This window comes from Triticum dicoccoides, chromosome 6A, assembly GCF_002162155.2.
Source record: "Triticum dicoccoides isolate Atlit2015 ecotype Zavitan chromosome 6A, WEW_v2.0, whole genome shotgun sequence".
Classification (NCBI taxonomy): domain Eukaryota; kingdom Viridiplantae; phylum Streptophyta; class Magnoliopsida; order Poales; family Poaceae; genus Triticum; species Triticum dicoccoides.
Window position 1 is genome coordinate 583,787,067 of NC_041390.1, and position 12,679 is coordinate 583,799,745.

Below are 12,679 nucleotides of genomic sequence, written 5' to 3' on the forward strand. Positions count from 1 at the left end.
CACCCAGCAACCGCCTCCCCGGAGAAAGCGAAACCCAACAGCAATCCCCCCCTCCCCTCCCCGATTCCGCCGCCGCCGCGAATCCGGCCGCCTCCCCTCCCAAAACCCTAGCCAGCCCCGCCCCAGTCCCAATCAACCGAGCCGCACGCCCCATTGCTCCGCTCCAGGTAAAAATCCCCGCGACTCCCCGTCGATTCTGCTCCGCTGCGCTCCCCCGGGCCCCGGGCCGGGGCGGCCGTGCTGTCCGTTTTTTATTTGGGGGCGGAATCTTGGCTAGGTTTCGGTGCTCTGAGGTTTGCCGATGGATAGGTCCCGGATGATACGATACGGCAGTAGTGTCTGTTTTTTGCGGATTATATTATGTATGCATATACATACTGCTGCCGTTCTCTATCGGCGGCTGCCGCTGTTATAGGGCTGGGGATAACTAGGATTTCTTTTTCGGTCTTGTTGTCTGGCAGTAGCTGGTTGATTCCCTGCGGTGCCGGATCAACGGCCCCCTCGCTGCAAATAAAAACTCGGATCTTCCTCTGTTTCTGGTACCAGGTTTGACCTTGTCCCGCCCCAAGATCGCATCTACAGCGGGAGGATCATCATCAGAGGTTAAATTAACCCAGGTCGCTGTCTGGCTCCACCGTTGGTCAGTAACTGCCCCATTGGAGCCAAGGCTGCTGGGCAGGCCTCCCCGCTAGCTAGCGGCGTGGGGTTTATAGGCGGGCCGGTGCGATGGCAACGGCCACAATGGCGACGGCTGCAGGTGCCGCCGCGCTGCTCTACTACACGCTGAACCGCCGGCTGCACACGGAGAAGCTGGACAGGGAAGGGGGCTCGGACGGCGAGAATGGCAGGGACGCGGCGGCCAGCGGCACGCTGGAGTCCCATAGCATGAGCCGGGTGTCGCGGAGGGACGTGCGCGCCCCCGCCACGTGGCTGGAGACCATCTCGACCCTGTCGGAGACGCTGCGGTTCACGTACTCTGAGACCCTTGGGAAGTGGCCCATCGGGGACCTCGCTTTCGGAATCAGCTTCCTCCTCAAGAGACAGGTTGGTCGCTCTCGCTCATACTTTGCTGTTGATGTGATCCGTTGCTCTTTCTTAACTATGATACTTAAATGTTGGAAGCCGATAGGGAGTGTTTTAAATCATAAACATCGCCGGAGGTCTTTCCATCTGGTTAAATTTAGTGTTGGGTTGCCATGTAGGAATTGAAACAATCTTGAAAACATAGGCATCACACTCCTTAATATCTATCATCTGTTCTTACCGCTTCTTTTCTTATTTTATCAAAAGTAGTTGTCTTAGTCTTACCATATAGTTGTTCTGATGACCTAAACAGCTCTCAGATTCATTTACATAATCGTTTATCAATATTTGATTGTCTACAATATATCTCATGAAACTGCATGAACGACCTTCATTATTTCTAGTACATACAAACTGTATAAGGTACTCCCTCTGTCCCATAATTTAAGATGTTTTTACAGCCAATATACCCCTATATTGACTGTAATAACATCTTATATTATGGACGGAGGGAGTATCTGTTAAGTGAACCATTCATTTAGATTATCACACTTACCATTTCACTCTATGTATGTAACTCACCCCTTTTTTTCAATAGATTACTCTGCCTACAATGCGATCTATGCTAAAGTTGGGCAGGTTCTGCACTTCTTAGGCCTCTTTTGGTTCATAGGATAGGATTATCGTAGGAATAGGAATCTTGTAGGAAATGAGATGACATGTATCTCAAATCCTATGAGTAGGAATAGGAAACAAGATGTCATTTGGTTGACACCAAAGGAATTTTTCCATTGAGTCTAGGCTCATTTTTATTTTCCTATGAAATGTGGAGGATAGGAACCAATCCTATATAGGAATAGGAATCCATTCCTATGAACCAAAGGGCTCTAAAGAAAAAAATCCTATAAGAATCCTATCCTCTAGAATTCCTATGAAATTCCTCCAAACCAAAGGAGGCCTTAACAGATAAACTCATAGGCCAGAATCATAGGACAAATACTTTGAACTGTTAATGACTTGAACAAAGTTCCTGACAGATGAGTTGTGGCATGTGTGTTTCAGGGGAACTTATCTGTTGCAAGCATATATGCTGGAGATGATAGTGTGGAGCTCAAAGGAGCTTCGGTAGTTACGGACTTGAGGTATCTTTTGAATTTGTTGACACTGTGTTGGCATTTTTCCAAAAAGCCATTCCCGTTATTTTTGGAAGCTACTGGCTACTCCATGGAGGATGTTCTTATGCAAGAACCTAAAGCAGGGGTAAGTGAAATTTATACAGTATCATTTTTATATTTCGTAATCCTGTAGTTATTCACAAGAACTGTTTACTGTTGACTGATTCAGGATTTTTGTTGGGATACTTGCAGATTTTGAAGCCAGCTTTCACCATTTTACTTGATAGAGACAGACAATGTATACTTCTACTAATTAGAGGCACCCACAGTATAAGGGATACCCTGACAGCTGCTACGGGTGCTGTGGTTCCGTTCCACCATACAATAGTCAAAGAAGGTGGTGTTAGTGATCTAGTTTTAGGGTATGCACATTTTGGGATGGTTGCAGCGGCTAGATGGATTGCAAAGCTTGCAACTCCTTGTCTCACAGAAGCATTACATTTGTATCCAGATTATAAAATAAAGGTACGGCACAAGTGTACAGTGTTTTTATCTTGTACCTTCTTTTCCTTGTATCCTTTGCTAGTAGTGTTGTGTTGTTTTATATGGTTCTTGGAGCATTTTAATTGATTGTGTCTCTGGTAAATATTTATTAGGTTGTTGGACATTCACTTGGAGGTGGTACAGCAGCTCTCTTGACATACGTCCTGAGGGAACAGCAGGAGTTTGCCTCCGCTACTTGCGTGTCATTTGCTCCAGGTTCGCATGTTATGATGTTTTTCTGTCTGAAGATCAGATCATGTGCATCCTTTTTTGTTTCATTGGTCGAGCATTTTGTTGGTCAAGCATTACTTCGGGTTCTCCAATGTACTTGTAATCTTGTACTATTAGGTCCTTTTTTAGTCTATCGGTTAGGTCATGGATTAAATGAGCATCGAAATATTTTGTGGCAACAAAAATACCCAATGCACCATCTTCTAAGTATCTGTGGTACCACTCCTCGACCTTTTAGATGGAAATATGATGTTGACAAAATTAATTTGTTGATCATAAAATAGGAACTGCCATAATTTCAAGCTATCCTAAAAATGGTACTGTCAGACTAGTATCTCAGGTAAATGGTACTGTCAGACTAGTATCCCAGGTACACCGTATTTGTCTGAGAATTGAGTTCTCCCCCAGCTTATGTACAGACCATAGCTTAAATAAGTGATGCTCTCCCAGAAATACTCTCTCCTAGATCTCAGGCCTCTCCGATATAAATACCTGATGCAGACTTGGATATTCAGATCTAAGAACATCGCTTATTTTTCTCCTTATTCCTAACAAAAAGTCGACCACTTCTCCAGTCCTTTCACAAGATTGGATTTCTTGTCCTCAGAATATAGTTGTGATTTAGCCCTTGTGGGATGTTCTATTTTGCAGCTGCTTGTATGACATGGGAGCTGGCTGAGTCAGGAGTACATTTTATCACTACAGTCATCAATGGTGCTGATTTGGTGCCAACATTTTCGGCGGCGGCAGTAGATGATCTTCGTTCAGAGGTACCCTTTTATTTACCCTTCCTTGTTAGTAATGCCATAACTGTACACTAGTGTCAAAAAACGTCTTACATTATGGGACGGAGGGAGTACATATTAACTTATTTGCACCAGTAAGATCTTTATAACTGGTAGCGGGTTTATCTGTGGAAACAAGGACACATGAGCACATGATAACAGTGCAGCTGATGATAGTGTAAAAAATTAGCAATATATAGTATGATTACTTTATATTATAGGTTCTTGTATTGAAATTAAGTTTCATGTGCAACAGGTGACGGCATCTGCCTGGCTGAATGATCTCCGTCACCAAATCGAGCAAACCAGAATCCTGAGCACTTTCTATCGATCTGCATCTGCCTTGGGATCGCGACTTCCTTCTATAGCAAATGCTAAAGCTAGAGTAGCTGGTGCTGGTGCCATCCTAAGACCTGTATCTAATGGAACACAGGTTTTGTACCTTTCATCTTTAATTTGACCCCCTTAACACAGCTTTGATTGTTATTCATAAATCCATTGGCATTATCCATGACTAGCAATGTTGGCAATGTGTGTTCAGGTTGTAATGAGGAGAGCTCGCAGTGTAGCACAAGCAGCATGGACAAGACCGGGGCTACAACTATCCTCATGGGCTTGTATTGGGCCAAGGCGGCGGAATACTACCTCAATTGTCACATCAGAAGAAATAACAACTTCCACTACCAACGGTGGCTCTGAATCCAGTTCACTATTGACTGAGACCATGATGGAAACCACAGAGATAGTTACATCTGAAACCACGCAGTATGCTGCATCAGAAGAGGTCCAGAGCACCATCTCGGCATCCGATGCTGTTGGTACCTTGGATGACAAGGTAGACAGTGATGGTGAAGACATCATCGATCATCACGTGGATGAGGACAGGATCACCGAAGTAGAGCTGTGGCAACAACTCGAAAACGAGCTGTACCGGAAAAGGGAAGGGGAGAACGACATAGTGGAAGAGATGACTGAAAGTAACATTGCCGAGGAAGTTGGCGGCAGAGCTCAAGATGTCCTCAGTGAACCCAACGAGAAGGAGGTCCACAGATTCTACCCACCTGGGAAAATCATGCACGTAATAACATCCACAAGAGAAGCAGCCATAGATGACGACGAGACCAGCGAACATGAGGATGAAGAGCCAGACCTTCACCAAGTTGATGCCGCCGGGGAGTCGGAGACAAGCATAGGGATCTTCTTGACGCCAAGATCTCTGTATGGCAAGCTGAGGCTGTCTAAGATGATGATCAACGATCATTACATGCCGATGTACAGAAGAAACATCGAGCAGTTGGTTGCGGAGCTTGAGAAGGACCTGGCTCTGTAGGTGGTAGCCCTGACAACAATACAATACAGCTTGCTGGTCCAAACCAGATACTCACAGTTAGCTTCAACTGTTGTAAAAGCTGATGGCATACATAGGGTGTTAGTTCCATAAAGTGTACCTAACATTACTGGAACTATATAACAACGCTTGTCACAACTTTTCTCAGATATGATATCTGGCACAACTCTTCTCACAGGTTCTCACGTTCTCCTTTGAGAGAGGAAATCTTTCACTGAGATACACAAGGCATTAGTTGCAAAATATTCTCATGTTTTCCTCTTATTAGAGGAAATCTTTTAGGCATTGTTCGGTTTCATGACAAATGAGAGGGATTGACAGGGATTAAATCTCATCTAGTTCAAATTTCCCCCAAATCCCCTCCATTCCACTCCAATCCACTTGGGGAGTGGCTTAACCGAACAAGGCCTCACTGAGAAGCAGCAGTGTTTGATTACTGTAAGCAAAAATTCTAGTCACATTCCTACTGTGAAAGTTTGATTCGCAGCTTCTCCTTTTAAGAGAGGATATCTTTCATTGAGAAGCAGCACTGCAGTGTTTGATTACTGTATCAGCAAAAACTCTAGTCATATTCCTACTGTGGAATTTTGGGAGGAAGTCAACATGTAAAACAGAGAAGTAGTCACTCATAGTTTCATCTTCTTTGATGTTCCTGTCGTTCCTTCCTTGCTGATGACAGGGCCAGCCTTTCTAGGAATGCCGCGAGGCTGGCTCTCTGCCCTAGAAGAACTGGTTGCGCGATCCCTTCCCTTCTGGCTCATGAATTCTCTGAATGATGGTATCTTGGGAAGGTCCATGGTACCGATCGCGCCATCTCTCCTCGCTTCTTCGTCTATTGTTTTCTCAGGTGGTGACATCCGGGAAGGCTCCATGTTTTCAGTTGAAGCCATGGTCTTTGCAAACTCATCAGAAAGCTCGGTTTTCGCAAGCTCTTGGCTTACTGTAGCTTCTGCTGGCTTTTCAGCTTTGCCCAAAGCATCAGAAATGATGCAAGGAGAGCTGGTGGCTGCACCAGCTTCTGTAGTCTGGTTGGTAAGGGCTTCAAGTCGGCCGTGGATTTGGTCAGAAGTTGAAGACGACAGCCACCGAACCGTGGCAGCTATCTGGGAGTTGTAGAACGTCTTTCCCACTTTCTGATACTTCTTGAAGCACTCGGTTTCAAGGTGTGTAGCAGAAGCCTCTTCAGCAAACCTGAAAGTGTGCACGATGTAATGAGTGGTGGAAAAAAAAGATGCGTAAAAATTAGACATGTTTATAGTTCAACAAAATCATGACAGAGCGGGCAGACTTACCGCAGATCCCCAAGACGGAGCTTTGCTTGTCCAAGCGCACCCGACAATCTTTTCCTGCTTGCATCTCTTAGAGTCTGAGATATGCTCTTCTTGTCAACAAGGTTGCCACCCTATTACATCACCAGTTGAAGTTTCAGATTAGCTATTATACTTTTGTAAATCGAAAATTTCTATAGGAATGAAACCAAGACTTGCTGCACAGAGAACAACATATAACTTTTGATCAAGCACAACTTCTATAAAGAGGAAACAGTTCTATCAAATTCAAATCCTCAAACATTTACGAAGTATCACAGAAACGCGGCATCTAAATCACCTGCGGTTTAGTTTGACCATTGGCTTGATTGTAAGCATTTTCAGCACGCTCCAAGGCATCAAGTCTTGCTTCAAACCCTCCTTTTGATGGAAGCTTTGAAATGGCGATATTGCTCACTGCCTCTTCCTCATCTGCGATTCATTATTCCCAGCAGATGTTACTGCACTCCACTACATGCAAGTATGACTTTGCGTAGTCTTACAAACACAGAGAGGAAAGGAAAATGATTGTTCATTCTACCATCAGAATCTGATATATCTTCGTCTGATATGCTTACGTCATCTTCACGGTTCCAAAATTCCGTGTCAAAGTGTTTTGGGTCAACTGATGAGCTGTCACACGAATGAGAAGTTTTACTAGACCAATATGGCGCAAGTTAATACAAAAGCACAGAATATGTACAATTCATATCTCATAAGCAAAACTGTGGAAAAGAAACAAAGACTTGCTGCACAGTGAACACCACATACCTTTTGAAGACTGGAGACATCTTGTTAAAGCGACAGTTGGGCACACGCCGAAGGTCCTCCAAACGCGAGGACACTTGATTTGGGTGCTTGCAAGCATCGCACGTGCGTTGGCATAAAGTTGGTTGTACCTATGCAGTTCAAATATTAACATGCAATAACACAAAGCAGAAAACAGTAACATGTTTGGAGTCAATGCCATACCTTTTCTCCAAAACTCTCAATAATCTTTTTTCGTCGGCAGCTAGAACTCTCACAATAATCAACTATCTGTGTCAGGAGAGGGAAATATAATAGAATGAAATATACTGCATGTTCTACTATACCAATGCATTGCGATGTTTGGTAATTACCTGACTAAAGTCGGCTAGGGTCTTCTCTGAAAGCTCAGTTGAAGAAGAAGATGGCTGTTGTTTTCTACTGCTGCTGTTTCTCAAAATAAACTCCTGTTAAACCAGAGAAGCCTCAGTTTTGCCTTTCAAAAAAGATGGAAAATCATCTGTGTATAATGTACGCTTATTACCATTCTCCTTCGGTCCTCTAACCCATAATACAAAACACTCCTGGAAGGCTGTTGGTCACGACCAGCACGTCCGGACTCCTGGTAGAAAGATTCCATTGACTTAGGCAAGTTGAAATGGCACACAATGCGGACATCTTGTCTATCAATACCCTGAAAAGATGAATAGAGCCAATATATAAACAAAGCACCTCTGCAGAAAGCGTCATGAAACACAATGCAATTAGAGTATTACATACCATTCTGTGGAGCAGCATACACATTAAAATACGGACAAGGCCCGTATCGAAAAATGCAGTACACAAGAAAACAGAGAGTATTAGTCTAATATTGGTGTAGCAAAAATAAAGTATATACTACAAGTTGGAAGGTATGTAGGTAACTAAGTCAGACGAAGCTGTACTCTACAACTCGTGGACATGGAATCAGGTTGTAAGATAGAAACGATGTTTACAAAGATGCAGAAAGAAGCTATATACCCAAATGCTACAGTTGCAACAACAACTTGAGTCCTTGATGAAAGCCAGTCATCAAGAACGGTAGTTCGCACTTTACTATTCAGGCCAGCATGATAAGCTGACAAGGAGCAAAAATAAAATCATAAGTATATCTGCACAACAGTCTTAATAGGGGCTTGGGCTTATCATTTTTTTTCCCTTCAGATTAACGTACCAGCAGAAGAGATGCCCTGCTGTGCCAAATGCATAGTCAGATCATCACAGGCAGCACGTTCAAGGCAATATATGATTGAGCAAACATTTCCGCTGGACTTCAGTAAATTCGATATATCAGAATAAACGTCATCAAGAAGATCCTTGTAACGAACTGCAAGATAAGTTCATGATTCACAGTCAACACGCCATAGAGTAGAATGTAGGGGCAAAAAAATTAGGTACACCAGATTTTAGCAGTAAATGAACAACAAGAGCCATACGTTCTGGCCTCTGGTAACACAGAAACTAAAGAACATAAATAGTCCTGAAGCAACTCAATCACAATTTCAAGCAAAAGGGCAAAAGAAAGACCTTGGGAAGTGAAAAGGCAAAGAACAGTGGAGATTCCTGGGAAAACAGAGGCCCTAGTCTTTAAATTGATCAAGGAAGTCGAGAATAATACCTTCATAGAAGATATTAGGTCGATTAAAGGAAGCTTTAAGAATGACTGGGTTTTGCAAGGACAATGATGATATCACATCTTTCTGGACTCTGGTGCAAAAATAATGAAACCCGGACAAATGAGACCAGACTAAATATAATGATCAAAAGAGAAAACACATTAGGTGAACTGAACTAAGGGTAAGGTGTTACTTTGGGACAGCAGTCGCAGTCAAAGCCAATATCGGGATATCTGGGAACTGCTTCCTCAATGATGAAATTTTGCGGTAGCTAGGTCTGCATTTCATTGAAGCACATCAGATTAGCTATTCCATGAAAAGGAGGAATGCTGCAACTCATTTTACCAATGAAACTATGAAAACTGAGAACTGCCAATGGAGTAAAGGCAATATTCAGACCAAACACTGAAACCAATGCGTACCTGAAATCATGGCCCCAAGTTGAAATACAATGAGCCTGTGGAGAGGGAGAAAATTGGCAAATAAGCACCAGGTGTTCTTTACAAGTGACCGAAGAACAACAGGATGTTACCAAAAGAGCAAAGGTGTTACTTAGTTTAGACCTCATCAATAGCAACAAGACCAAGAAGACCCCTGTTGTGGAGCTTTGTTAATTTTGCCTTGAAGCCAGATGTTGCAACTAACTCAGGAGTGACATACAACAATTTTAAAGAAGGATTGCCAGAATCGAGATCTTCATGTATCTGAAGAAAGAACATACATGTTTAATAAAACTTAAAAGTCAAAAGGAAGTAGATCCTAGACACCATGATCTAGTTCATGAATTCCAATTCTCAGGGAATTAATACGGCATGACATAATTTTGTGCACCAACTTGGCTACCGTATGAATATACAGAGTCAAAATGTCAATTGGGACAGCTAAAAGGAACTCCATAAACAATGCAATAACCGAGCATGTCTCACGAGAGAATTACGTTGCAGTGTGTAATTGAAGACCCTTACCTTGTTTTTGTTAGCAGTTGTTTGTGTGGAAGAGAGAAATTCAGCTGGAATTCCTTTACTTTTCAAGCTGCTAACCTGATTCTCCTGTAAATTCAATATGCAGACCAAATGATGTTCAAAGCTATCCCAAGATTTAAGGATAATAACAGAGGAAAGGTAGAAGGGGGATAGTAAAACTTACCATTAGCGCTGATCAGCAGATTTTACATACAAGAAATCAAGAACAGTTAGTATAAATCAAAATGTATGTACACACATTCTTTCAAGTAGTAGATTTTCTGAAGGTTTGGAAACATGACGGATCAGTTCACCTATCAAGGGCGAGATAACAAGAACAACGCCTGTCTTCACTAGAGCAGGGATCTGGTAGCACATTGACTTGCCACCTCCAGTTGGCATCAAACAGAAGCAATCCCTTCCTGCAAATTTGTTGTTTGACAGATTAAACAAAGTAAATATCTGAAGTACTAATCTCATCGGTATTCAGGGGGTTAAACATGAATCTGGAAACAGGGGCAGAGTGAGGACCTGAAAGAACAGCCTCTATGGCCTCAAGCTGCCTTCCTCGAAACTCCGAGTACCCAAAATACTGCTTCAAGACGCTCTCCAACTCCTTCGGAGATTTCGTTCCATGCCTTAAGCCTGCCGAACCGCCCTTTAGGGGAAGCGCCTTCTTCATTTTCAGCTGTACCACCCAAAGCATCAGACTATTAGAGGGTTCTAAGTGTGGCTTGATCATTTGGAGCAATGCAACTATTGCAGCACACAATGTTTAAACGTTTAAACACCCTTTGGTATAACACAAATGATGATTTAGATAGTCATGGCAAATTCCTCCCATTGTACTACATCAAACCCAGGGTTCGTTCTTCCGATTGACTGAAAAGTAGATCAGGCGAAACTAAGGCCGGCAGCACCCTTCCCTGGCCCTCCTAATCAACCAGCCCGCGGTGCGCCATTGCTGACCCAATCGAGATACCAATGAAATCGGAACCGATATGAACGGGGAAGGAACCACTGAGCGACGCAGACAGTTGCGCAAGTGCGACCGGAAGGGGGGTTCTAGGGCTCGGGGACTGGGGGCGGAGGAGATGGCGGGGCGGGAGCTGTACCTGCGGTTGGAGCGGAGGCGAGGGGGCGGCGCCGGCGCGGGAAGCGAGCGGCGGCGTGGCGTCGTCAGGGACGACCTCTGTGCCTGGGGCTGGGGGCACAGAGCGACAGGCCGCAGACGGCTTGCGGAGCACACTTCTCTCCCCTGCGCCTGCACGCCGTCCCCACCTGAGCAAATGGAACGCAACAACGTTCACTGAAAGGGTTGGCATTTCCTTTTTTTCTTTTTTTTTGCAGGAAAAACTTCCAATCTATTCATCTTCAATCATGGTAGTACAACGAATACTAGAAATAATAAAAATTACATCCAGATCTGTAGACCACCTAGCGACGATTACAAGCACTGAAGCGAGCCGAAGGCGTGCCGCTGCCATCGCCCCTCCCTTATCGGAGCCGGACAAACCTTGTTGTAGTAGACAGTCGGGAAGTCGTCGTGCTAAGGCCCCATAGAACCAACACACCAGAACAGCAACCGCCGCAGATGAAGAGTGTAGATTAAAAGGATCCAACCTGAAGACACACGAACGAAGACGAACGACAAACAGATCCAAGCAAATCCACCAAGGACAGATCAGCCGGAGACACAACTCCACACGCCCACCGATGATGCTGAACACATCACCGGAACGGGGGCTAGGCGGGGAGACCTTTATTTCATCTTCTGGGAGCCGCCGCCGTCTTGCCTTCCTGAGCAGGACGCAAATCCTAACAAAGATCGAAAAAAGATCTAAAAACGGAGCCCTCCCACCGGCAAGGGGCGAGATCCACTCCGCCTTCATGGCCCTAAGGCCACCGAAGATGGGATGGACCGGCGCCGGCGCCGGCGGGAGGCAGAGTACCCTAGCTTTTTGGAGGGGCGACTGGCTAGGTCAAAGGAGCACGTGAGATCTGGCATTTCCTCTTTTTCATGGTAATACATGTGCTATTTTTACAAATAAAGCAGCTACGCGTCTGCCGGGTGATATTTCAAAAACATATGCCGCCTTAGTAGCCGTAGGATCGTGAGCAAGCCAACCGTCTGATCTTTTTTTATTGAGCGTGCATCAACCTTTGCAATAAAGCTTGTGTTGCGCTCCTGTCAAACGTTTTTTTTCTTCTGAAAAAGGCCTGTGTTTCAGAAACAAGATTTCTGTTATAGAAAAAAAAACCTTTGCTCTTGCCCCGTTGCAACAAACGTAGCATTGTGCGCTCGTTCCCTTGGCAACAAGAGGCCTGTTGCACAAACAAAAAAATCCCCCTCGCACCAATGTCATCAAATATCTGACAGGCATTTTAACTTTTTCAGTATTGATTATGTTGTAGAATTTTCTGCAACAAAGAGCATTTTGCAGAAATGTTCGTAGATTTTTTTTGCAACAGAGTTTGTTATATAATATTTTCCGCAACAAAGATCGTGTTGCAGAAACATCTATAGAATTTTATTTACAATAGAGTTTGTTATAGAAATATTTTCTCCAACAAAGATCATAGGTGATGCTGCAGAAATATTTGCAACACAGATACTATTGTAAAAATATTTGTAACAAAAATTGTGTTGCGGAAAACATTTGTAACATATGTCATGTTGCAGAAATATTTTTGGGCTTCGCTTTGTTGCAAAACTAGACCAGTCGTAAACGATTACAACACCGCATTTGTTTCTGAAACATAGCCTCTGTTTCGAAAGCGTGTTCGATAAAGGACGACATGCAAGCCTTTATTTGGACGCGTGTCATGTAGCGGAGGTGGCAGACGCTGCCACTACGATCCGCCGGATGATGGTAAGCTTTTCCCATATTTTTATGGGGCGTGCTACGCATCGGTCGGTGTTTTTTTTTCTTTTAAGATCCACCGCCTCGCAAGCTGTCCGA

At 44.0% G+C, this 12,679-nt stretch overlaps 2 protein-coding genes across 3 annotated transcripts; one reads left to right on the plus strand and one right to left on the minus strand.

The window, feature by feature from the left end:
* The first annotated feature begins 16 nt into the window (after positions 1 to 16).
* On the plus strand, positions 17 to 5,220 carry LOC119318145. Of its 2 annotated transcripts, none has more exons than XM_037592663.1 (8): positions 17 to 167; positions 547 to 1,044; positions 2,086 to 2,283; positions 2,391 to 2,663; positions 2,795 to 2,897; positions 3,564 to 3,682; positions 3,954 to 4,130; positions 4,239 to 5,220. In XM_037592663.1, the coding sequence occupies exons 2-8, from the start codon at positions 727 to 729 to the stop codon at positions 5,025 to 5,027; spliced, it is 1,977 nt and encodes a 658-aa protein (XP_037448560.1). In that variant the 5' UTR covers positions 17 to 167; positions 547 to 726; the 3' UTR covers positions 5,028 to 5,220. The 2 variants fall into 2 exon arrangements, with proteins under 2 accessions (XP_037448560.1, XP_037448562.1); XM_037592665.1 differs by having other exon boundaries at positions 35 to 167; positions 462 to 1,044.
* A 238-nt stretch (positions 5,221 to 5,458) lies between these two features.
* Positions 5,459 to 10,920, minus strand: LOC119318144 (ATP-dependent DNA helicase Q-like 3). The gene is made up of 20 exons (XM_037592662.1): positions 10,832 to 10,920; positions 10,248 to 10,404; positions 10,031 to 10,138; positions 9,901 to 9,908; positions 9,720 to 9,803; positions 9,318 to 9,458; positions 9,177 to 9,211; positions 8,948 to 9,031; positions 8,757 to 8,845; positions 8,313 to 8,465; positions 8,120 to 8,216; positions 7,880 to 7,883; positions 7,644 to 7,793; positions 7,474 to 7,566; positions 7,325 to 7,390; positions 7,124 to 7,251; positions 6,894 to 6,985; positions 6,654 to 6,784; positions 6,338 to 6,447; positions 5,459 to 6,236 (listed from the first exon to the last, which is right to left on the minus strand). Exons 2-20 carry the CDS (start codon positions 10,396 to 10,398, stop codon positions 5,672 to 5,674), a joined length of 2,289 nt encoding a protein of 762 aa, XP_037448559.1. The 5' UTR covers positions 10,399 to 10,404; positions 10,832 to 10,920; the 3' UTR covers positions 5,459 to 5,671.
* Between the last annotated feature and the right edge of the window lie 1,759 nt (positions 10,921 to 12,679).